The sequence below is a fragment of the Nerophis ophidion genome, linkage group LG27, assembly GCF_033978795.1.
Source record: "Nerophis ophidion isolate RoL-2023_Sa linkage group LG27, RoL_Noph_v1.0, whole genome shotgun sequence".
NCBI lineage: Eukaryota > Metazoa > Chordata > Actinopteri > Syngnathiformes > Syngnathidae > Nerophis > Nerophis ophidion.
In genome coordinates, this window is record NC_084637.1 from 22,351,608 (window position 1) to 22,378,228 (window position 26,621).

At 37.7% G+C, this 26,621-nt stretch overlaps 1 protein-coding gene and 6 non-coding genes across 7 annotated transcripts in view; 1 reads left to right on the plus strand and 6 right to left on the minus strand.

Moving 5' to 3' along the window:
• The window catches only part of LOC133544315 (semaphorin-3G-like), a 259,663-nt gene that overhangs the window by 95,025 nt on the left and 138,017 nt on the right, over positions 1–26,621 (plus strand). Inside the window, exons 2-3 of the mRNA XM_061889521.1 lie at positions 8,525–8,685; positions 18,703–18,765. Of these exons, the coding sequence (XP_061745505.1) occupies positions 8,525–8,685; positions 18,703–18,765 (224 nt within the window). The remainder of the gene's footprint in view (positions 1–8,524; positions 8,686–18,702; positions 18,766–26,621) is intronic.
• trnai-aau (transfer RNA isoleucine (anticodon AAU)) lies at positions 20,732–20,805 on the minus strand. Its single transcript has one exon. It is a non-coding gene; the product is annotated as a tRNA-Ile (tRNA).
• On the minus strand, positions 21,188–21,261 carry trnai-aau (transfer RNA isoleucine (anticodon AAU)). Its single transcript has one exon. It is a non-coding gene; the product is annotated as a tRNA-Ile (tRNA).
• Positions 22,049–22,122, minus strand: trnai-aau (transfer RNA isoleucine (anticodon AAU)). The gene has a single exon. It is a non-coding gene; the product is annotated as a tRNA-Ile (tRNA).
• trnai-aau (transfer RNA isoleucine (anticodon AAU)) lies at positions 22,479–22,552 on the minus strand. Its single transcript has one exon. It is a non-coding gene; the product is annotated as a tRNA-Ile (tRNA).
• Positions 23,341–23,414, minus strand: trnai-aau (transfer RNA isoleucine (anticodon AAU)). The gene has a single exon. It is a non-coding gene; the product is annotated as a tRNA-Ile (tRNA).
• Positions 26,467–26,540, minus strand: trnai-aau (transfer RNA isoleucine (anticodon AAU)). The gene has a single exon. It is a non-coding gene; the product is annotated as a tRNA-Ile (tRNA).

The window sequence follows — 26,621 nt, forward strand, 5'->3', positions numbered from 1 at the left end:
TAAAATAAAAATAAAAAATGTAATATGAATTTTCAAAATACATTTTAAAAATAAATTAAAAATGAAATTTAAAATCAAAACCAAAAATAAGATTAAAATAAAACCAAAATTAAAATCAAAATCAAAATCAACAATAAAATTAAATTCATTTTTTAAATTAAAATTAAAATTAAATTTAAAATTAAAATTAAAATCAAAATTAAAATTGAAAAGTATAAAAAATATGCTCCTGAAACTGGGTAAGGTAAGACTTTAAACATAGTAGTTCTCCACTAACGAACAGTGTTCCAACGGGAGACTTTATTACCAGTGATGGAGCAGGAGGACGCTTGGGATATGCTTTCATACAACGCGCCCTGTCAATTATTAATGAATATTTCACATGCCCTGCTTTTTACCGAGGTTTTTTTTACATTGTTATGTGAATTTAATTTAATTTAATATAATTTAATTAATTTAATGTCATTTAATTGTATTTTATTTTATTTTATTTAGTTCAATTTCATTTAATTGATTATATTATAATTTACTGTAATATTATGTATTTATTTATTCATCTGTCCTGCTCATAGATCCTGAATAAAAATGCTTACCTCTATTATCAATATTTTGATCGATACAAACAAAACAATACAAAAATAAAATGAACAACTGGATTCAAAAAGATATGAGGGAGAATAAATAGTAGCAGACCATATTAACATTTTACATTGTTATGGTAGAACTATATTAAGCTTGAATTATTATTATTTTTTATTTATCATATGTTATCTAATTTAATTACAATTTCATGTGATCAATGTTAATTTTTAAATAATGTTGATTGCTTTGTATTAAGTACAAACATCTTGACTATTTGAGAACATTGCAGACGTTTCTTGTTCACGTTTCCCAAAAGCAAGAAAGTGCAAAAGTTGCTCGTTATTTTCCCTCCCACACGATGCCTCCCTCCTCCTGGCGCTGACCTCGTCTTTGCCTGTCGTCGTGTCGCTCTCGTGTCCAGCGTGGACGCCTTTTACCGCTGCCAACATTTTATGTGCGACGTTTAAAGCTTGCCCGTATCCTTTCATCGTAAAATATTCAAACCTTCTCCCTGCTGGTAATGAGTGTGTGTGTGTGTGTGTGTGTGTGTGTGTGTGTGTGTGTGTGTGTGTGTGTGTGTGTGTGTGTGTGCGTGTGTGTATTTCTAATCTTCTTGCGACATCAACAGGGATATGTACCTTCCAAGTGGTGACCAAATTAGGACCGAAATCATGGTCATTATAATCATGGTCCTAATATAGAAAACCATTGCGTCTGTGTCTGTGAACATTGCTCCAAAGTCAGGATTTTTTCTTGTTTTAATGTGCACACAGAAGTAAACATTAACAGGTGCAAAGGCAGCAATATATGATAAACCAAGATGACAGTTCCTTATTCAGCCCCCCAAAAAACCCTGCCAGGTGAACAGCTGATTTTAGACAACCCGTGTCCCATATGTGACCATAAGCTGAATAAATACACTATGTTACTAAGAATATAGTGGCTATTAACAGTTAGCTTCTACATCTGGGTTGCCCAAAGTGCGGAACAGGGGCCATCTGTGGTCCGTGACTCCTTTGTCATCGGCCTTAAGCACATTACAAAAATAAAAAATAGCGAAAGTCTCATTTGACAGGTGCGGACAGGTGGTGAAATCTATCAAAATGAGAGTGGTCCCAAAAAGGAGGGATTTATCCAATGTGTGTCGATTTTAAAAGGGCTCCTCCTCTGGTCAACATATGTAATAACAAGTGTGTGTAAAAATTTGAAGTGCTCCCTCTCGGGTCAACATATGAAATAACAAGTGTGTGTAAAAATTTGAAGTGCTCCCTCTGTGGTCAACATATAGAAAAACAAGTGTGTGTAAGAAAATGAATTGCGCCCCCTTTGGTCAAAATTAATTATAATAATAACAAATATGGATATAGAGACATACTGTCATAACTTGAAGTAAATAATGAATATTAAAAACCATTTACAAACAAAATATTCAAAAAAATACAAATTTTACCAAAAGCTTACCTTTTTATATTTATATAGCATGTATATACTATTAATGTTGTAAATACAAACATATATATATATATATATATATATATATATATATATATATATTAGGGTGGCCCTAAAGTGGTAGGCCTTTTTCCGTGGTCTCAAGAGGGTGTAACAAATACAAGAATGTGTGTGTGTGTGTGCGACTGTGTGTGTGTGTGTGTGTGCGTGCGTGCGTGCGTGTGTGTGTGTGTGTGTGTGTGTGTGCGTGAGAGAGAGCGAGAGAGAAAGAGAGAGAGAGAAAAAGAAAGAAGCAGGAAGTTCAAAGAAAGTTTAAAAGTTGGATCTTTTTGTAATGACAGAAGAAAAGTTAAGTTTTGATCCAATATTGATATCAGGTATTGGTCTGATACCAGCAAAAAAACAAAAAACAGTAACAGGTGATATTGGCGTGCGTGTAAAATGTCCGATACAAGCATTGTGTTTGCTTGTGTCTTATTTCAAACACATGTTAACTGTTTGCATATTTGTGAGGACATGCTAATGTTTTGGCCGAGCTTTTTAGGTATTTTTTAATGTTTGGACCAAAAAGTCATAAAAATATTATTTGTTAGTTTTTTAGCAAAAAATGTTTCATGTTTAAATCTAAAAATCATGAATGTTGATACTTGTCGCCATCTTTGAAGTGTGCTAATAATGTCCCTTATATGAGGATGCTAACATTTCATGCTAAAATTTTAGCAAATTTTATATGCTTACACCTAAAAATCATTGTTTGTGATATTCAGTGCTGTCGAGCACGTATTCTAACAGAAAACATCTGTTTACCATATTTGTGAGAACATTAGTATTCTAACATTTTTAGCTAGCATTTTAGCAAAATGTTTATGTTTAGACACAGAAATCATGATTTTTGATACTTGGCACCCTCTTTGAAGTTTGCTATAATACTAACATTAAAATGCTAACATTGTATCCTAGCTTTTTAGCTTATTTTGTATGTTTACACCTAAAAATCATGGTTTGTGATAGTCAGTGCTTTCGAGCAAGTTAGCTAATAGTTAACATGCGTTTACCATATTTGTGAGAGTGTTAGCATGCTAACATTTTTTGTAAGCTTTTTAGGAAAAAAAATGTTCATGTTTAAAACTAAAATCACAAATTTCGATACATGGCGCCATCTTTGAAGTGTACTAATGTCTCTTATTATAGGATGCTAACATTGTATCCTCGCTGTTTAGGTAATTTTGTATGTTTACACCTAAAATTCATGGTTTGTGATATTCAGTGCTGTCGAGCACGTATGCTAAGAGTTAACATCTGTTTACCATATTTGTGAGAACATTAGCATCCTAACATTTTTAGCTAGCATTTTAGCAAAATGTTTATGTTTTAGACATAAAGATCATGAATTTTGATACTTGTCACCCTCTTTAAAGTATGCTAAAATACTAACATTATATTTTAACCTTTTAGCTTATTTGGTATGTTTACGCCTAAAAATCATGGTTTGTGATAGTCAGTGCTTTAGAGCAAGTTACCTAATAGTTAACATGCGTTTACCATATTTGTGAGAGCGTTAGCATGCTAACATTTTTTGTAAGCTATTTAGCAAAAAAATGTTCATGTTTAAATCTAAAAATCATTAATTCCGATACATGGCGCTATCTTTAAAGTGTGCTAATGTCTCGCATAATAGGATGCTAACATTGTATCCTCGCTTTTTAGCTAATTTTGTATGTTTACACCTAAAATCATGGTTTGTGATATTCAGTGCTGTCGAGCACGTATGCTAACAGTTAACATCTGTTTACCATATTTGTGAGAACATTAGCGTGCCCACATTTTTTTAGCTAGCATTTTAGCAAAATATTTATGTTTAGAATTTTGATAGTCGGCACCCTCTTTGAAGTATGCTAAAATACTAACATTAAAATGCTTATATTGAATCCTTGCTTTTTAACTTATTTTGTATGTTTACACCTAAAAATTATGGTTTGTGATAGTCAGTGCTTTCGAGCAAGTATGTTAACATTTAATGGGCTTTTATCATACCTGTCAGAACGTTAGCATGTTTCCATTTTTTGCTATTTTTATATGTTTAAATATAAAACACACAAATGTTAATACTTGGCGCCATCTTTGAAGTGTGCTAAAGTCCTTTATATGAGGATGCCAACATTTTATGCTAACGTTTTAGCTTATGTTGTATGTTTATACCTGAAAACCATGGTTTGTGATATTCAGTGCCTGGATTTTGAAGCTGCTGTCGGTTACTTTCGGGAGTGATTCTGCAACCAAGTGCGGAATCAGGGACCCATCCCGGACCGGCCCCCACAGATATATGACTGGACGTGTGGGAGCCGCACATGTTTCCAACGGGTGCAAGATTTACTTGTCTTTGGACGGAAAGTGCAGGTTTTACATTGTGACCCCGCGGTGAGAGTTATGTTTCTTGGTCTTTGTTCTTCGGGTTTGGACTTTTTGCGAGCCAGGATTTACTGTCGGACTTTATCAAACAAGAACCATATTTGGAAAGATGAAGTCAAAACATGCTTACTGTATGCACTCATGTGACGCAGTACACTATCCAAAAATAGTCCGTTTTACGGTAAAAATGAAATTGGCAGCCTAGTCGCCAGGATTTAATTATAAAAATAAGAAAAAGAAAAAGTACATTTTATGGTAACATTCTATTCGGGGTGGGAGTGGGGGCATGCCTCCTGCCCTTTTATCGTGCTAAAATAATGTTATGATATTGAATGGTGAGGCATACGGCTAAAAAGTTATCATACTAAGGTTAACATGCTAATAGTTAGCATGTGTCAAGTACCAAGTTGTATGAGTCTGAGGCATATAGCTAAGAAAAGTTGGCATGCTAATGTTAACATGCTAACAGTTAACATGTGTCAAGTACCATGTTGTATGACTCTGAGGCATATAGCAAAAAAATCAGCATGCTAACAGCAAACATGTGTCAAGTATAATGTTGTATGACTTTGAGGCCTATAGCTAAATAAGTTAGCATGTGCACAGTTAGCATGTGCCAAGGACCAAGTTGTATGATTCTGAGGTATACCGCTAAAAAAAGTTGTCGTGCTAATGTTGACGTGCTAAAAGTTAGCATGTGTCAAGTACCATGTTGTATGACTCCGACCCATATAGCTAAAAAAAAGTTAGCATGCTAACAGCTGGCATGTGTCAAGTACCAAGTTGTATGACTCTAAAGCATACAGCGAAAAGAAAGTTAGCATGCTAACAGTTAGCATGTGCCAAGTCCTATGTTGTATGAGTTTGACGCATACAGTACAGCTAAAAAAAAAAGTTAGCGTGCTAACAGTTAGAATGCGTCAAGTGCCAATATTTATATGACTCTGGGGCATACAAATGAGCAATTGGCTAAGAAGGTTAGCATATGTCAAGTATTAAGATTTATGACTCTGAGGCATATAGCAAAAAGTTAGCATGTGCACAGTTAGCATGTGTCAAGTACCAAGTTGTATGACTCTGAGGTATAAGACTAAAATGTTGTCATGCTAATTTTAACATGCTAACAGTTAGCATGTGTCAAGTACCATGTTTTATCACTCTGAGGGATATAGCAAAAAAGTTAGCATGCTAACAGTCAGCATGTGTCAAGTACAATGTCGTATGACTCTGAGGCATATAACAAAAAAGTTAGCATCTGCACAGTTAGCATGTGTCAAGTACCAAGTTGTATGACTCTGAGGTATACCACTCAAAGGTTGTCATGCTAATTTTAACATGCTAGCAGTTAGCATGTGTCAAGTACCATGTTGTATGACTGTGAAGCATATAGCAAAAAAAGTTAGCATGCTAATAGTTTGCATGTGCCAAGTACCTTGTTGTTTGACTCTGAGGCATATAGCTAAAATGTTAGCATGCTAATATGTAACATGTGCCAAGTACTGTTTTGAATGACTCTGAGGCATACAGCTAAAAAGTTAGCATGTGTCAAGTACCAAGTTGTATGACTTTGAGGTAAACGGCTAAAAAAGTTGTCATGCTAATGTTAACATGCTAACAGTTAGCATGTGCCAAGTACCATGTTGTATGACTCTGAGGCCTATAGCTAAAAAAGTTAGCATGCTAACAGCTAGCATGTGTCAAGTACCAAGTTGTGTGACTCTGAGGCATATAGCTAAAAATGTTAAAATGCTAACAGTTAGCATGTGTCAAGTACCAAATTGTATGACTCTGAGGCATATAGTTAATCATTGTTAGAAGTGACACATTCAACCATAAAATGTAGCAAAAAATCTAATCAAGTTTAGTAATAAATGACATAATAGACATTTCTATATTTGTGAGTACTTTATCGATCATATTTAAATGTATACAAGGTTACTTTGAGTCATGGTGCCGTTTTAAAGGCATACCCATTAATTCTTAAAAGGTACACATCTAAAAACAAAATCAAGTGAAGTAAAAAAATGACATTATAGACAATTCTATATTTGGGAGTACTATTTAGATAATATTTAAATGTATACAAGTGTACTTTGAGTCATGGTACCATTTTAAAGCCATACCCATTCATTGTTAGAAATGACACATTTAACCATATAATGTAGCTAAAAACAAAAGTAAATTAATAAATGACAAAATAGACATTTCTACATTTTGAAATGGTTCACAGATCATATTTCAATGTACACAAGGCTACTTTGAGTCATGGTGCCGTTTTAAAGGCATACTCATTCATTCTTAAAAGCTACACATTTAACCATATAATGTAGCTAAAATTAAAATCAAGTAAAGTATTAAATTACATTATAGACAATTCTATATTTAGGAGTTCTTTATAGATCATATTTCAATGTACACAAAGCTACTTTGAGTCATGGTTCCGATTTAAAGGCAAACCCATTAATTCTTAAAAGCTGCACATCTAAAAACAAAATCAAGTGAAGTAAAGAGTGACATTATAGACATTTCTATATGTGGTAGTACTTTATCGATTATATTTAAATGTATACAAGGCTACTTTGAGTCATGGTGCGGTTATAAAGCCATGCCCTTACATTATTAGAAATTACACATTTAACCATATAATGTGGCTAAAAACAAAATCCAGTAAACTAATAAATGACAAAACAGATATTTCTATATTTTGGAATGCTTTATAGATCTATTTCAATGTACACAAGGATACTTTGAGTCATGGTGATGTTTTAAAAGCGTACACCATTAATTCTTAATAGCTATACATTTAACCATATAATGCAGCTAAAAACAAAATCAAGTAAAGTAATGAATTACATTGTAGACATTTCTATATTTGGGAGCACTTTATAGATCACATATACATGTAGACAAGGCTACTTTGAGTTATGGTGCCGTTTTAAAGCCATAGCCATTAATTCTTAAAAGCTACACATTTAACCATGAAATGTAGCTAAAAACAAAATCAAGTGCAGTAATAAATTACATTATAGACATTTCTATATTTGGGTGTACTTTATAGATCATTTTCAAATGTATACAAAGCTACTTTGAGTCATAGTGCCGTTTTAAAGCCACACCCATTCATTGTTAGAAGTGACACATTTAACAATATAATGTCGCTAGAAACTAAATCAAGGAAAGTAATAAATGACATCATAGACATTTCTATATTTGGGAGTACTTTATAAATCATACTTAAATGTATACAAGGCTACATCGAGTCACGGCGCTGTTTTAAAGCCATACCCATTCATTGTTAGAAGTTACTCATTCAAGCATAACATGTCAATAAAAACAAGATCAAGTAAAGTAATTATTGACAATATAGACAGTTCAAGGCTTCACGGTGGCAGAGGGGTTAGTGCGTCTGCCTCACAATACGAAGTTCCTGCAGTCCTGGGTTCAAATCCAGGCTCGGGATCTTTCTGTGTGGAGTTTGCATGTTCTCCCCGTGAATGCGTGGGTTCCCTCCGGGTACTCGGGCTTCCTCCCACTTCCAAAGACATGCACCTGGGGATAGGTTGATTGGCAACACTAAATTGGCCCTAGTGTTTGAATGTGAATGTGAGTGTGAATGTGAATGTTGTCTGTCTATCTGTGTTGGCCCTGCGATGAGGTGGCAACTTGTCCAGGGTGTACCCTGCCTTCCGCCCGATTGTAGCTGAAGGGAATACAAAGGGAATAAGCGGTAGAAAATGGATGGATAGACAGTTCTATGGTTGGGAGTGCTTTGTAGATCATATTTCAATGTAAACAAGGCTAGTTTGAGTCACGGTGCCGTTTTAAAAGTATACCCAGAAACCAGCTAAACCGTATCTGAGAATGGTCGGCTGAATGGCTGAATGGTATGTATGATGCAAACTGTGTTGATTTCTAGTGTAGGGTTCCAACTCGGTCCACAGTCCATATTAGAAGGACACAAGTTGGACTATTTTAACACCGTACCTCCAAAGCTTGATCCTTTAGACCAGGACCCTGTCCTTGCACCAGTATTCACTAACAAAGGTGATCAATAATAATGTCAATCTTTTCTGTTCTGCAGATTTGCTGTCCACCAACAGGTCGTCCATCTTCAGCGGTCATCACGGACAACTTTCCCTGTCCGCCGTCTATCTGGACGAGTACCGTGACCGTCTCTTCCTGGGGGGCAAAGACGTGATGTACTCTCTCCTGCTAGGACCTGCACGCAGCGAGTCCAAAGAGGTGACATGGAGGAAACACATCATCAACATGTTTTTCCCAAAAATATGTTTTATTGCTTAGTTTTTTGATGTTGGCACATTGTGTAAATCAGGGGTGCCCACACTTTTTCTGCAGGCGAGCTACTTTTCAATTGACCAACTCGATGGGATCTACCTCATTTATATATCCATCCATCCATCCATTTTCTACCGCTTATTCCCTTTCGGGGTCGCGGGGGGCGCTGGCACCTATCTCAGCTACAATCGGGCGGAAGGCGGGGTACATCCTGGACAAGTCGCCATATCATTTATATTTATTTATTTATGAAAGAGACATTTTTGTAAACAAGTTAAATGTGTTTAATGATAATACAAGGATGTGTAACACATATAGATGTCTTTCTTTCACAAAGACAAGAATATAAGTTGGTGTATTACCTGATTCTGATGACTTGCATTGATTGGAATCAGACAGTAATGATGATAACGCCCACATTTTCAAATGGAGGAGAAAAAAAGTTGTCCTTTCTGTTCAATACCACATAAAAGTGGTTGGTTTTTGGCATCTAATTCATCCAGCTTCCATACACTTTACAAGAAAAACATTGGCGGCAAATTCCGTAGCTTGCTTGATTGACATTCACGGCACCCGAGGGTCTTGTGAGATGACGCTGGCTGCTGCCAGTTCATTATTATGAAAAAATGACAGAGGAAGGCGAGAAACACTTTATTTCAACAGACTTTCGCGCCGTCCCTTCCGTCAAAACTCTAAAGGCCGACTGCACATTTCCTATCCTCACAATAAAAACCCTGGTTCATGCTGCCTGCTCTAACAAAATAAGAGTCTCAGAAAGCTGGCGTGCACAAGTGATGTGCACGCCAGCTTTCTGAGGAATCGCTTGTGCACGCCAGTTTTCCGAGACTCTGTATTTAGTTAGCGCAGGCAGCATGAAGCAGGGCTTTTATTGTGAAGATAGGAAATGTGCAGTCGGCCTTTAGAGTTTTGACGGAAGGTACGGCGCGAGAGTCTGTTGAAATGAAAAGTGTTTCTCGCCTTCCTCTCGGTCATATTTTCATAATAATGATCTTGCAGCAGCCAGCGTCATCTCACAAGACCCTTCGGTACCGTGAATGTCATTTAAGTGACGTCTTAGTGAAGTTTGATGATCACTCATTTTTAGGTCTATTTTTTTTAAAAGCCTGGCTGGAGATCGACTGACACACCCCCCACGGTCGACTGGTAGCTCGCTATCGACGTAATGGGCACCCCTGGTGTTAATTGGAAATTAAAACAGAATACAATGATTTGCAAATCAATTTCAACTTATATTCAATTGAATAGACTGCAAATAGCTCATCACGTTTACCTTTTGTAAAAGCCAATAATAACTGTAATTATTATTAATATTATAATGTGTATTATATTAGTCTTGAATTTTCCATAGTCAGTATGACAAAAAAACAAAACAAAACTACAACAACATAAAAAGTCAAATTAAATAAACAAATCCAGATTAAACTTGATTCAATTTTAAAATGTTATAAATATAAATGTACATTTTTTGTTTGCTTTAAAGAGTGAATGAGGTCCAGAGTTGCTGGAATCAAAGCAAAAAAACACAATAACTACTTTTACAACTACAAGTAATATTAATAATAATCGTAATAATGATCAAAAATAATGATAGCAACAAAAACGAAACAAACAATAATAATAATAATAATCCATCCATCCTTACATTTTCTACCGCTTGTCCCTCTTTTTGGGGTCGCGTCATGATTATAATAATAAGGATTATATTAGTATTACATTTCTGAATCCTTATTTTAATCTAAAAAAACGATCAGGAAGACAATGCATGATGTGCGGCATGCTCTTTTCTCACATATAGCTTCCATAAAACATCTTGCACTGATTGTGCCGGCAGCACTCATGCACCATGCTTGACTGTAGGCAAGACAATGATCTTGCCAAAAAAAAAAACAGTCAAAAACTAGAAAAAGATGGTCCATGTCCAACCCACATGTTGGACATGCTGGAATACATTTTCCCCGCACTGAACCGCAGCTCCCTGGTGCCGGCAGCACTTGTGCACTCTAGAACCTCCATGCTTGACTGTAGGCAAGACAATGATCTTGCCAAAAAAACTGTCAAAAACTAGAAAAAGATGGTACATGTCCAATGCACGTGTTGGGCATGCTGGAATTAATTTTTCCCCGCACGGAACCGCAGCTCCCTTGTGCCGTTAGCACTCGTGCACTCTACAACCTCCATGCTTGACTGTAGGCAAGACAATGATCTTGCCCAAAAAAAAACAGTCAAAAACCAGAAGAAGATGGTCCATGTCCAACCCACGTGTTGGACATGCTGGAATTCATTTTTCCCCGCACTGAACCGCGCTCCCTGGGGCCGGCAGCACTCGTGCACTCTACAACCTCCATGCTTGACTGTAGGCAAGACAATTATCTTGCCAAAAGACCAGAAAAAGTCAGTACAAAATGAATTCCAACATGTCCAATATGTTGGACATGTTGGAATTCATTTTTCCCTGCACTGAACCGCAGCTCCCCGGTGCCAGCAGCACTCGTGCCGCCCAGGACCACGACCCACCATTTTGTTCCAACGAATCATATTCTAAAGCGAACGACCATTACTGCTAAGGCAAACTACGTGGTCCGACTGCAAAGTACCACGTATGAACTCATACTTCCTGTGATTACTTTGAATATGCGTACGAATACGTTCAAACTCCAAACCAAACATTTCTGTTCTGTGTCAAACTGTTGCGTTCGGAATCAAACCGCTGCTGTTCTCGCCTCAAGAACACGGTTCAGCGCTTCCAATTATTTATAATTACCCTGCAATAACTTGGGAAAACATACGCGCAGAGCAGGAAACGATGCTGGTTGCCATGGGAACCGCTTTGTATTCTCCACACGATGTATGTTTTTATTGCAGTCAATTGTTGTTAGTTTGGCAGAGGAAGGCGGAACTCTGTTGAGAAATGAGAAGATCTCCCGTCCAAAGGCAAAACCTAGTAACTCACGTCTAGCTTATTTTGAGAAAACAAAGGAAAACCAATCTATCTTGATGCTGTCTTGCAAAGATCTACAAAGTCATCAAACGTATAGATGTTTTCTTGAGCTTTCATTTTCTTGCCGATTGAGCCATGGATGGAATCTGCTCTCATGAACGTGTGCCCTTTCTCCAGATATTTTATCACAATCTCGGGTGGGCCCCATTCTGCGTTTGCACATTGGGCAAGAGCCGTGTACAGCGTCCAGTTTTGATTTTGACCTCCACAGTTATCTGCCCAAAAGAGTATGCAAGGGGAAGAATCCAGAACAATACATTTAATGAAGGTGCTTGCAACGTCCTGGGCCAACCTTCCAAATATCCCCTCGTGCCATAATATCACATAATCAGGTTGACCGTCGGCCCCCATTCGTGCAAATGTCTCATTAAAGACAATAAGGCGACTGACAAAGAAGCTCCGATTAGTCCCATGAGATACTAGGTTTTTCTGTTGTATCTACGCGGTTATGTGGTAGTTGCTAGGTCCTGCCATGCGCGTAACAGCTTACTTACGGAACAAATTACAATATCGCATACACTAATGTAAAACATATCACCTAGGAACTCCAAAATTATTATCAGCTCAGTTTTGACCAAAATGTAGTTACTGGGTTTTGCCTTTGGACGGGAGAGATGGTGAGGGAAAGCAAAGGTGACTTGTCGTGGGTGGATCAAAGTGCAACTTGATTTAATGTCCTATGCTGCTTTTCGTTAAGCATCTGGCAACCCATTAGAGGCTTTTTGGCTGGTACCCGCCAGACATCAGGGGCCGGTTGGAAGGACGCGTCTGGGCGAGTGTCCCTCGCTTGTCACCCGAGACACAAACAACTTTGGCCATCAAAGGACGAGGACCACGTCTGAGTGAGTGTGCGAAGACGCCAAGCAGGAAGGAAGTTTCTCACCAGGGTGGGGATCCTGGACGCCAGACGGGATGAGCCAGAGAAACTGTGCCAAAGATTTTGACCTAAGGCCAACGCTCCAATTTCTAGTTTTATTGTGGGCAGGCATCAGACTCCTACTTCTCATATTGAACCAGCAGAACGAGGCCACACCCACAAATGTTTAGGAACAAAATCATACTTCTGTTATCATGTTTACCCATCAGCGGTGGCAGAAATAGTCTGTTCCAGGGTCAAATCTGTCTCTAACACTTAGTGAAATGTTCATTTTAGTTCAAATTTGGACTCAAGCCCATCGTAGACTAGCCTAGATTCGTAAAAACAGCAGAGCTCTCTTGTCATGTAGACAAGCTTTAACTGTTGTTTTTTGATGTGTATTCTTAAAAACAGCACATATCATATAAAGCAGGGGTCACCAACGCGGTGCCCGCGTGCACCAGGGAGCTCGTAAGGACCAGATGAGTCGCCCGCTGGCCTGTTCTAAAAATAGCTCAAATAGCAGCACTTACCAGAGAGCTGCCTTTATTTTTTAAATTTTATTTATTTACTAGCAAGCTGGTCTCGCTTTGCTCAACATTTTTAATTATAAGAGAGACAAAACTCAAATTGAATTTGAAAATCCAAGAAAAGATTTTAAAGACTTGGTCTTCACTTGTTTAAATAAATTCATTTATTTTTTTTACTTTGTTTCCTATAACTTTCAGAAAGACAATTTTAGGGAAAAAAAACAACCTTAAAAATGATTTTAGGATTTTTAAACACATATACCTTTTTACCTTTTAAATTCCTTCCTCTTCTTTCCTGACAATTTAAATCAATGTTCAAGTAAATTTATTTTTTTATTGTAAAGAATAATAAATACATTTTGATTTAATTCTTCATTTTAGCTTGTTTTTTCAACAAAGAATATTTGTGAAATATTTCTTCAAACTTATTATGATTAAAATTCAAAAAAAATATTCTGGCAAATCTTGAAAATCTGTAGAATCAAATTTAAATCTTATTTCAAAGTCTTTTGAATTTATTTTAAAATTTTTGTTCTGGAAAATCTACAATAAATAATCATTTGTCTTTGTTAGAAATATAGCTTGGTCCAATTTGTTATATATTCTAATAAAGTGCAGATTGGGTTTTAACCTATTTAAAACATGTCATCAAAAGCCTAAAATTAATCTTAATTACGAAAAATCACTAATGATGTTCCATAAATTATTTTTTTAATTTTTTCAAAAAGATTCAAATTAGCTAGTTTTTCTCTTCTTTTTTCCTGTTGAATTTTGAAATTTAAAGAGTCGAAATTGAAGATGAACTATATTTCAAAATTACATTTAAATTTTTTTCCTGTTTTCTCCTCTTTTAAACCGTTCAATTAAATGTTTTTTTCATTATTTATTCCCTACAAAAAACCTTCCGTAAAAGGAAAAAAAAATGTACGACTGAATGACGGACAGAGATACCCTTTTATATATATATATATATATATATATATATATATATATATATATATATATATATATATATATATATATATATATATATATATATATACATATATATATATATATATATATATATATATATATATATATATATATATATATATATATATATATATATATATAATAAAGGCAAATTGAGCAAATTGGCTATTTCTGGCAATTTATTTAAGTGTGTATCAAACTGGTAGCCCTTCGCATTAATCAGTACCCAAGAAGTAGCTCTTGGTTTCAAAAAGATTAGTGACCCCTGATTTAAAGTATCGTTGACTAGTCTTTTTGCCTCAGTGTTCTATAAACAGCAGACTGTTTCTGTCATATAAACAATCTTTGACTAGTGCTTTTGAAGATGCTTCTCAAAAAAGCACAGCAATTTTTTCATATGACTTGTGTTTTTGCGGATTATTCCTAAAAACAGCAGTGCCTTGTCACATTGATGATTTTCTACAAGCGTTTTTGGATGTTATTCTTAAAAACGGCAGAGCACTCTAGTCATACAGATTATCTTTGACTTGTGTTTTTGCAGATTATTCCCAAATACAGCAAAGCACTATTGTCATAAAGACAAGTTTTACCTGTTGTTGTTTTTTAATGTATATTCTTAAAAACAGCATATATTATATAAAGGATCTATTGTTTTTGCCCCAGATTTCTACAAACAGCAGACTATTTCTGTCATTTAGATTATTTTTGACTAGTGCTTTTGAAGATGTTTCAGCACTGCACTTTTTTCATATGACTTGTGTTTTTGCACACAGCAGTGTCTTGTCACATAGATGATTTTCTACGAGCGTTTCCGACAGTTTGTGCAGAATTTTTATGGTTATGCAAACCAATTGTTGCAGCAGCTGTCTGGGTGGATGGTCTTAGATGATCATGGAGGTGCACCTGCTGTATGTGGAGGTCCTGGGCCAGTTTGATTACACTAGGTCTGCGGTTGTGAGGCCGGTTGGATGTACTGCCAAATTCTCTGAAACACCTTTGGAGACAGCTTACGGTAGAGAAATGAACATTCAATTAACGGGCAACAACAGTTCTGATGGAGTTAGAGTCAAGTTATCAATCAATCAATGTTTACTTATATAGCCCTAAATCACCTGTGTCTCAAAGGGCTGCACAAACCACTACGACATCCTCGGTAGGCCCACATAAGGGCAAGGAAAACTCACACCCAGTGGGACGTCGGTGACAATGATGACTATGAGAACATGATACTGTGAAAGATCAATCCATAATGGATCCAACACAGTCGCGAGAGTCCAGTCCAAAGCGGATCCAACACAGCAGCGAGAGTCCCGTTCACAGCGGAGCCAGCAGGAAACCATCCCAAGAGGAGGCTGATCAGCAGCGCAGAGATGTCCCCAGCCGATACACAGGCGAGCAGTACATGGCCACCGGATCGGACCGGACTCCCTCCACAAAGGAGAGTGGGACATAGAAGAAAAAGAAAAGAAACGGCAGATCAACTGGTCTGAAAAGGGAGTCTATTTAAAGGCTAGAGCATACAAATGAGTTTTAAGGTGAGACTTAAATGCTTCTACTGAGGTAGCATCTCGAACTGTTACCGGGAGGGCATTCCAGAGTACTGGAGCCCGAAATGAAAAAGCTCTACAGCCCGCAGACTTTTTTTGGGCTTTGGGGATCACTAATAAGCCGGAGTCCTTTGAACGCAGATTTTTTGCCGGGACATATGGTACAATACAATCTGCAAGATAGGATGGAGCTAGACCGTGTAGTATTTTATACGTAAGTAGTAAAACCTTAAAGTCACATCTTAAGTGCACAGGAAGCCAGTGCAGGTGAGCCAGTACAGGCGTAATGTGATCAAACTTTCTTGTTCTTGTCAAAAGTCTAGCAGCCGCATTTTGTACCAACTGTAATCTTTTAATGCTAGACATGGGGAGACCCGAAAATAATACGTTACAGTAATCGAGGCGAGACGTAACAAACGCATGGATAATGATCTCAGCGTCTTTAGTGGACAGAATGGAGCGAATTTTAGCGATATTGCGGAGTTGAAAGAAGGCCGTTTTAGTAAAGCTTTTAATGTGTGCCTCAAAGGAGAGAGTTGGGTCGAAGATAATACCCAGATTCTTTACCGTGTCGCCTTGTTTAATTGTTTGGTTGTCAAATGTTAGAGTTGTATTATTAAATAGAGTTCGGTGTCTAGCAGGACCGATAATCAGCATTTCCGTTTTTTTGGCGTTGAGTTGCAAAAAGTTAGCGGACATCCATTGTTTAATTTCATTAAGACACGCCTCCAGCTGACTACAATCCGGCGTGTTGGTCAGCTTTAGGGGCATGTAGAGTTGGGTGTCATCAGCATAACAGTGAAAGCTAACACCGTATTTGCGTATGATGTCACCTAGCGGCAGCATGTAGATGCTGAAGAGTGCAGGGCCAAGGACCGAACCCTGGGGAACTCCACACGTTACCTTAACGTAGTCCAAGGTCACATTGTTATGGGAGACACACTGCATCCTATCAGTAAGATAAGAGTTAAACCAAGACAGGGCTAAGTCTGACATACCAATTCGTGTTTTGATACGTTCCAATAAAATATTATGATCGACAGTATCGAAAGCAGCGCTAAGATCGAGGAGCAGCAACATAGATGACGCATCAGAATCCATCGTTAGCAATAGATCATTAGTCATTTTTGCGAGGGCTGTCTCCGTGGAGTGATTTGCCCTGAAACCGGATTGAAAGGTTTCACATAGATTGTTAGACGCTAAGTGTTCATTTAACTGCTCCGCAACAATTTTTTCGAGGATTTTTGAAATAAATGGAAGGTGAGACACCGGTCGGTAGTTTACCATGAGGTCAGGATCGAGGTTAGGTCTTTTAAGAAGAGGATGAATAACCGCTTTTTTGAATGCTAGGGGAACAGTGCCCGAGGAAAGTGATAAGTTTATAATATTTAGCACTGATGGACCTAATAATACAAAGAGCTCCTTGATCAGTTTCCCAGGAAGAGGGTCAAGTAAACATGTTGTTTGTTTTATTCCATTTACACGTTGTAACAATTCCTCTAATGTTATTTCCTCAAAACGAGAGAAACTATTTTGGAGGGCAGAATCCGCCGTATATACAATCGTGTCAGTGTTAATAGAACCCCGTTGTAGCTGGGACGCATTGTCTTTAATCTCCTTTCTAATGACTTCAATTTTCTTACTAAAGAATTGCATAAAGTCATCAGCTGAGTGGGTGGAGCTACTGGAAGGAGTCCCTTGTTGGGTTAGCGATGCTACCGTACTAAACAAAAATTTAGGATTGTTTTTATTACGGTGGATGAGATTTGAGTAATAATTAGCTTTAGCTAAGGTAAGCATGCGTTTATAAGTTAGTAAACCATCACTAAATGCTTGATGGTAGACTTCAAGTTTAGTCGTGCGCCATTTGCGTTCCAGCTTTCTGCATAATAATTTCTGAGCTCTAGTTTCTTCTGTAAACCACGGGGTGCGCTTTTTTGGAGCCTTTTTTAACTTTAGCGGTGCTATGTTATCAATGGTTTCGCGCAGGGCGTCGTTAAAGTTGTTAGTGAGGTTATCAATAGAGCCCACATACTTTGGGAATGGTGCCATTACCGAGGGCAGTAGGTCAGCAAGAGTTGTCGTTGTGGCTGTATTAATGTTGCGGCTGCTATAGCAGTTATTATTATTATTAGTTTGACGAACATGCGTCTGAACCTCGAATTTTATAAGGTAATGATCGGACAATACTTTAGTATACGGGAGTATCGTAACTTTGGAAGCGGTGATACCCCTGACAAGCACTAGGTCTATCGTATTATATATATATATATATATAAGTTATATGCTATTACTTTTACCATAGCAGAAACAAAAACACACTTTTTTTCTGTACTTGTTTTTTTTTACTATTTGCATCATGGTCGTTTGGAAAAATACATCCATAAATTAGCCACACCATTTTATAAGCCACGGGGTTATAAACGTAGCGTTTTATCGTCCAGAATTTACCTTTTTGTTTGATGGCAGCCACGTTTTTCAAAGAATGTGTTTGTCAGTCCCCTAAAGGCGCGTCCCAAGTTTTTCTTATTTGACAAAACACCATAAAGTTACTTTGAGTGTTTTTGCGCTGTGTGAAAAATAACAAGTCAATAAAACTTGTGGGTTTCAATAACAGCGCCACCATGTGGTGTGTTTGTCAGAAAAATAATTGCACAAGCAAAACAGCGAGGGTGCATGTTTTGACAAAGTTTCACACTCTTGTGTGCATCATGGAAAGGTTTATTGTGGTTGAGGACACAATGTGCAACAGTGTTGTGTTGCAATCTTATAGAGTTTGACCACAGATATTTATTTCTATGTCCCAAGTTTGTGGTTTAGCCTTCACAGCACAACATTATTATCTTACCTCAAAATTTGCTTCCCATTTACCAAATCCCACATCTCCCGTTAAATAGAATGTTTGATAGTAGGCTATAGTTTCCTCTGAAAAAGGAAATACCAACCAACTCTCCATGATTGCCAACCACGATGTTGAAACATGGAATTGTTGTAAAAATTTGAAGTTAAGTGTCATGTCTTTGTGTCCCCGCATAGATCTATTGGCCCCCGTTGCCTGGCAACAGAGAGGACTGCATTCAAAGGGGGAAAGAACCACAGGTAAGTCATTAACGCCTAACGACTGATGTGTAAATATTGTCTGCTAGCAATGTACACACTGCCCATTCCGCCATGTGTCTTTTAGTCCACCATTGTGTCGGTCATGGTGGTCTTTTGGAACTTGCTGCCCCAACCTTAGCATAATTAGCAACACATGCTAACCAGCTAAAGTAAACAGAATCGTCACGACGTGTCATTGCTGGTTTTAAGAGCAGAGGAGCATGTTCGGCAGCGCACAATCACAGAGTACTTACAAGCAGACACAGTGTGTAGACAGTTAAGGGAGAACGGAAGCATTTTGGCTCAAAAAGTAAAGATAAAGGTGAAGTTATAACACTGAAACACCCTCAGGAAGAGGTGCTTTAAGACATGGCTAGCTGGCTAGTGGCTAACGTCCATCCGCCATCAGCAGTGTTTTAGCTACTTCTAAATCACGAATCTTTGTCTCCATGGTGACAAATAAAGTAGGTTTCTTACAAGTATCATCCCTGCAGGACGAGGAATAGCTAAACATGCTTCACTACACACGGTAGCTGACCGGCGTCAAAATGTAAACAAATGCCATCTACACCTGACATCCACTGTAATGATACCAAGTACAATAACGTAACTAGTCGATATGTTTTGGCATCACAACATCTTTCGTTTTTTTTTTTTAATTCATGTTATGTTTATAAAGTCAGGAAAAACGTCTCTGGAAACATGAGGACTTTGGAATATGACCAATGTATGATCCTCTAACTACTTGTGGTATCATCCAAAACAAATGTAAAGTATCAAACAACGGAAGAATAAGTGATTGTTACATTTTAACATAAGTGTAGATAGAACATGTTAAAAGAGAAAATAAGCAGATATTAACAGTAAATAAACAAGTAGATTAATAATTTATTTTCTACCACTTGTCCTTAATAATGTTGACAAAATAATAGGTAGAAAAATGACACAATATGTTACTGCATATGTCAGCAGAATAATTAGGAGTCTTTGTTTGTTTACTCACTACTAAAAGACAAGTTGTCTAGTATGTTCACTATATTATTTAAGCACAAACTTGCAATAAGAAACATATTTTTGATGTACCCTAAGATTTGTTTTGTTAAAATTTTGCAATTTTTTGTGGCCCCCTTTATTTTAAGTATCGTAACATAACGAAAAGTATCGAAATAATTTTGGCACCTGCACCGTTACCAAAATATTGGTATCGGGACAATACTATCGTACATAGTTTAGATGTTTAAAAGTGAATATAGAAGAGTGTGGATTTAAACCTTTGTGACTGAACTACTGGAACCCCCGACCTAAGCATAATCAGCAACACATGCTAAAGTCTACAGGTTTTTTATGATTTGTCAGGATTAGGTTTGGAGAACACTACACTGTCAAATCCACACTGTCAGCACACAAAATTTTACTGTAAGTAAGGAAATGCACAATTTTAGTTGACTCAAATTTCTTATTTGGCATTTAGCTAACAAACAAACCAGATCCTGCCTGGTTCTAATGGACACAGTTAAAATTGAACAAGACCTGACAGCCCCGCCAAGGATCGACCCCGTTATCATGGCGTTATTAGCACCACGCTCTAACTAACTGAGCTAACCTGCCATATGTTGCTCAAAATCACACCTTCAAAAACTAAAAGTCAGTGCATATACTTAACATGTTAAAGAGTTAATACTGAAGAGTGTGGATTTGAACCTTTGTGACTGAACTACTGGAACCCACAACCTGATCATATTTAGCAACACATGCTAATTGGCCAGAGTTATCAGGTTTTTTAGGGTTCGGTTTGGGATAACACTGCTCTTTCACATCTTAACCTCTGTACACGATATTTAATTGAAAGTAAGTAAAATGCATGCATTTAGTTGAATCAGAGTCCTTCAAATTAATATTTAGCTATGCAACAAACCAGGACTTGTCTGGTTCTTGCGGACATAGCTTATATTTAACAAAATGTGTCTGGCCCGTACGGGGATCGAACCCACGACCTTGGCGTTATTGGCACCACGCTCTAACCGGCTGAGCTAACCAGCCTTACTAATGCAACCCCATAGTTTTTCAAAACTCGGTAACTTTACATGTTTAAGAGCTATGACGGAATATCGGGGATTGGAACCTTTGTGACAGCACTACTGGAACCACCAGCCTTATCATAAATAGCAACACATGCTAACCAGCTAACTTAGCAGGGTTTTTTTAGGATTTGTCAGGATTAGGTTTGGGATAACACTACACTGCTAACCGGCTAGAGTTAGCTCTTTCAAATCCTCACCCTCAGTACACGATATTTCATTGTAAGAAAGTAAAGTGAATGCATTTAGTTGAATCAGAGTCCTTCAAATAAGCATTTAGCTATGCAACAAACCAGGACTTGTCTGGTTCTTATGGATATAGCTAATATTTAACAAAATGTGTCTAGCCCGTACGGGGATCGAACCCGCGACCTTAGCGTTATTAGCACCACGCTCTAACCAACTGAGCTAACCGGCCTTACAAAAGCAGTCCCATATTTTTTTTAAATTCGGTAACTTTACATGTGTAAGAGCTATAACGGAAGATCGGGGATTGGAACCTTCGTCACAGCACTACTGGAACCACCAGCCTTATCATAAATAGCAACACATGCTAACCAGCTAACTTAGCAGGGTTTTTTTAGGATTTGTCAGGATTAGGTTTGGGATAACACTACACTGTCAAATCCACACCCTCAGTACACAATAGTTAATTATAAGTAAGGAAATGTACCATTTTAGTTGACTGATTTTTTTATTTAGCATTTAACTACGTAACAAAACGGATTTTGTCCAGTTCTGATGGACACATCTAATATTTAACAAAACCTGCCTGGCTCGCACGGCGATCGAACCCGCAAACTTGGCATTATAAGCACCACGCTCTAACCAACTGAGCTAACTGGCCATATATTCATTGGAGTCAAACCTTAAAAAACTAAGAGTAAGTGTATATACTTAACATGTTAAAGAGTTATTATTGAAGAGTGTGGATTTGAACCTTTGTGACTGAACTACTGGAACCCACAACCTGAGCATATTTAGCAACACATGCTAATCGCCTACGGTTATCAGGTTTTTTAGGATTAGGTTTGGGATAACACTGCTCTTTCAAATCTCAACCTCAGTACACAAAATTTAATTGAAAGTAAGTAAAATGCATGCTTTTAGTTGAATCAGAGTCTTTCAAATCAATATTTAGCTATGCAACAAACCAGGACTTGTCTGGTTCTTGCGGACATAGCTTATATTTAACAAAATGTGTCTGGCCCGTACGGGGATCGAACCCGCGACCTTGGCGTTATTAGCACCACGCTCTAACCAACTGAGCTAACCGGCCTTATGTGAACTACTCCATATTTTTTTTAAATTCGCTAACTTTACATGTTTAAGAGCTATAACGGAAGATCGGGGATTGGAACCTTCGTGACAGCACTACTGGAACCCCCAGCCTTATAATAAATAGCATATTTAGCAACACATGCTAACCGGCTAGAGTTATCAGGTTTTTTAGGATTAGGTTTGGGATAACACTGCTGTTTCAAATCTCACCCTCAGTACACGATATTTAATTGAAAGTAAGTAAAATGCATGCATTTAGTTGAATCAGAGTCCTTCAAATTAATATTTAGCTATGCAACAAACCAGGACTTGTCTGGTTCTTGCGGACATAGCTTATATTTAACAAAAGGTGTCTGGCCCGTACGGGGATCAAACCCGCGACCTTGGCGTTATTAGCACCACGCTCCAACCAACTAAGCTAACCGGCCTTATGTGAGCTACTCCATATTTTTTTTTAATTCGCTAACTTTACATGTTTAAGAGCTATAACGGAAGATCGGGGATTGGGACCTTCGTGACAGTACTACTGGAACCCCCAGCCTTATAATAAATAGCAACACATGCTAACCAGCTAAATTTAGCAGGGGTTTTTTAGGATTTGTCAGGATTAGGTTTGGGATAACACTACACTGTCAAATCCACACCCTCAGTACACAATAGTTAATTATAAGTAAGGAAATGTACCATTTTAGTTGACTGAATTGTTGATTTAGCATTTAAGTACGTAACGAACCGGATCTTGTCCGGTTCTAATGGACACATCTAATATGTAACAAAACCCGGCTGTCCCGCATGGCGATCGAACCCGCAACCGTGGCGTTGTAACCATCATGCGCTAACCAACTGAGATAACTGGCCATATATTCATTGGAGACGAACCTTAAAAAACTAAGAGTAAGAGTATACATTTAAAATGTTAAAGAGTTAATAATGAAGAGTGTGGATTTGAACCTTTGTGACTGAACTACTGGATCCCACATCCTGCGCATATTTAGTAACACATGCTAATCGGCTAGAGTTATCAGGATTTTTAGGATTATGTTTGGGATAACACTGCTCTTTCAAATCTCACCCTCAGTATACGATATTTAATTGAAAGTAAGTAAAATACATGCATTTAGTTGAATCAGAGTCCTTCAAATTAATATTTAGCTATGCAACAAATCAGGACTTGTCTGGTTCTTATGGACATAGCAAATATTTAACAAAATGTGTCTGGCCCATACGGGGATCGAACCCGCGACCTTGGCGTTATTAGCACCACGCTCTAACCAACTGAGCTAACCGGCCTTACAATTATTCTTTCATATTTTTTTAAAAGTCGGTAACTTTACATTTTTAAGAGCTATAACGGAAGATCGGGGATTGGAACCTTTGTGACAGCACTACTGGAACCCCCAGCCTTATCATAATTAGCAACACATGCTAACCAGCTGAACTTAGCAGGGTTTTTTTAGGATTTGTCAGGATTAGGTTTGGGATAACACTACACTGTCAAATCCACACCCTCAGTACACAATAGTTAATTATAAGTAAGGAAAAGTACCATTTTAGTTGACTGAATTTTTGATTTAGCATTTAGCTACGTAACAAACCGGATCTTGTCCAGTTCTAATGGACACATCTAATATTTAATAAAACCCAACTGGCCCGTACGGCGATCGAACCCGCAACCTTGGCATTATTAGCACCATGCGCTAACCAACTGAGCTAACTGGCCAGATATCCTTTGGAGTCAAACCTTAAAAAACTCAGAGGAAGTGTATATACTTAACATGTTAAAGAGTTCATATTGAAGTGTGGATTCGAACCTTTGTGACTGAACTACTGGAACCCAAAACCTGAGCATATTTACAAAACATGCTAATCGGCTAGAGTTATCCGTTTTTTTAGGATTAGGTTTGTGATAACACTGCTCTTTCAAATCCTCACCCTCAGTACATGCTTTTTAATTGTAAAAAAGTAAAATGCATGCATTTAGTTGAATCAGAGTCCTTCAAATTAGCATTTAACTATACAACAAACCAGGACCTGTCAGGTTCTTATGGACATAGCTAATATTTAACAAAATGTGTCTGGACCGTATGGGGATTTAACACACAACTTTGGCGTTATTAGCACCACGCTCTAACCAGCTGAGCTAACCGGCCTTATGAAAGCAATCCCATATTTTTTTAAACTTGGTAACTTTACATGTTTAAGAGCTATGACGGAAGATCGGGGATTGGAACCTTTTTGACAGCACTGCTGGAAGCCCCAGCCTTATCATAAATAGCAACACATGCTAACCAGCTAAATTTAGCAAGAGTTTTTTAGGATTTGTCAGGATTAGGTTTGGGATAACACTACACTGTCAAATCCACACCCTCAGTACATAATATTTAATTATAAGTTAGGAAATGTACCATTTTAGTTGACTGAATTTTGATTTAGCATTTAGCTACGTGACAACCCCGATCTTGTCCGGTTCTAATGGACACATCTAATATTTACCCAGACCTGGCTGGCCCGTACGGCAATCGAACCCGCAATCTCTGCGTTATGAGCACCATGCTCAAACCAACTGAGCTAACTGGCCATATATTCATTAGAGTCAATTCTTTAAAAACTAGGAGTAAGTGTATATACTTAACATGTTAAATAGTTAATACTGAAGAGTGTGGATTTGAACCTTTGTGACTGAACTACTGGAACCCACAACCTTAGCATACTTAGCAACACGTGCTAACCGGCTAGAGTTATCAGGTTTTTTAGGATTAGGTTTGGAATAACACTGCTCTTTCAAATCCTCACTGTCAGCACACAATATTTAATTTTAAGAAAGTAAGATGCAAGCAATTAGTTGAATCAGAGTCCTTTAAATTAGAATTTAGCTATGCAACAAACCAGGACTTGTCTGGTTCTTATGGACATAGCTAATATTTAACAAAGTGTGTCTGACCCATACAGGGATCAAACCCGCGACTTTCGCCTTATTAGCACCACGCTCTAACCAACTGAGCTAACCTGCCTTACAGAGGCAACCCCATATTTTTTTAAAAGTCGGTAACTTTACATGTTTAAGACCTATAACGGAAGATCGGGGATTGGAACCTTCGTGACAGCACTACTGGAACCACCAGCCTTATCATAAATAGCAACACATGCTAACCAGCTAAACTTAGCAGGGTTTTTTTAGGATTTGTCAGGATTAGGTTTGGGATAACACTACACTGTCAAATCCACACCCTCAGTACACAATAGTTTATTATAAGTAAGGAATTGTACCATTTTAGTTGACTGAATTTTTGATTTAGTAACAAACCGGATTTTGTCCAGTTCTGATGGACACATCTAATATTTAACAAAACCTGGCTGGTTCGCACGGCGATCGAACCCGCAACCTTGGCGTTATTAGCACCATGCTGTAAACAACTGAGCTAACTGGCCATATATTCATTAGAGTCACACCTTCAAAAACTAAGAGTAAGTGTATATACTTAACATGTTAAAGAGTTAATATTGAAGAGTGTGGATTTGAAGCTTTGTGACTGAACTACTGGAACCCCCGACCTAAGCATAATCAGCAACACATGCTAAAGTCTACAGGTTTTTTATGATTTGTCAGGATTAGGTTTGGAGAACACTACACTGTCAAATGCACACCTTCAGCACACAAAATGTTACTGTAAGTAAGGAAATGCACAATTTTACTTGACTCAAATTTCTTATTTTTTTTTTTAGCTAAGTAACAAACCAGATCATGCCTGGTTCTAATGGACACAGTTAAAATTGAACAAGACCTGACAGGCCCGCCAAGGATCGACCCCGTTACCATGGCCTTATTAGCACCACGCTCTAACTAACTGAGCTAACCTGCCATATGTTGCTCGAAACGGTCTGCTGTTTATATAAAACTGAGGCCCAAAAGACTAGTCAACGATACTTTAAATCAGGGGTCACTAATCTTTTTGAAACCAAGAGCTACTTCTTGGGTACTGATTAATGCGAAGGGCTACCAGTTTGATACACACTTAAATAAATTGCCAGAAATAGCTTCTTTTCTTTCTCCATGGTATGAAGAGTGTGGATTTGAACCTTTGTGACTGAACTACTGGAACCCACAACCTGAGCATATTTAGCAACACATGCTAATTGGCCAGAGTTATCAGGTTTTTTAGGGTTCGGTTTGGGATAACACTGCTCTTTCACATCTTAACCTCTGTACACGATATTTAATTGAAAGTAAGTAAAATGCATGCATTTAGTTGAATCAGAGTCCTTCAAATTAATATTTAGCTATGCAACAAACCAGGACTTGTCTGGTTCTTGCGGACATAGCTTATATTTAACAAAACATGTCTGGCCCGTACGGGGATCGAACCCGCGACCTTGGCGTTATTAGCACCACGCTCTAACCAACTGAGCTAACCAGCCTTATGTGAGCTATTCCATATTTTTTTTAAACTCGCTAACTTTACATGTTTAAGAGCTATAAAGGATGATCGGGGATTGGAA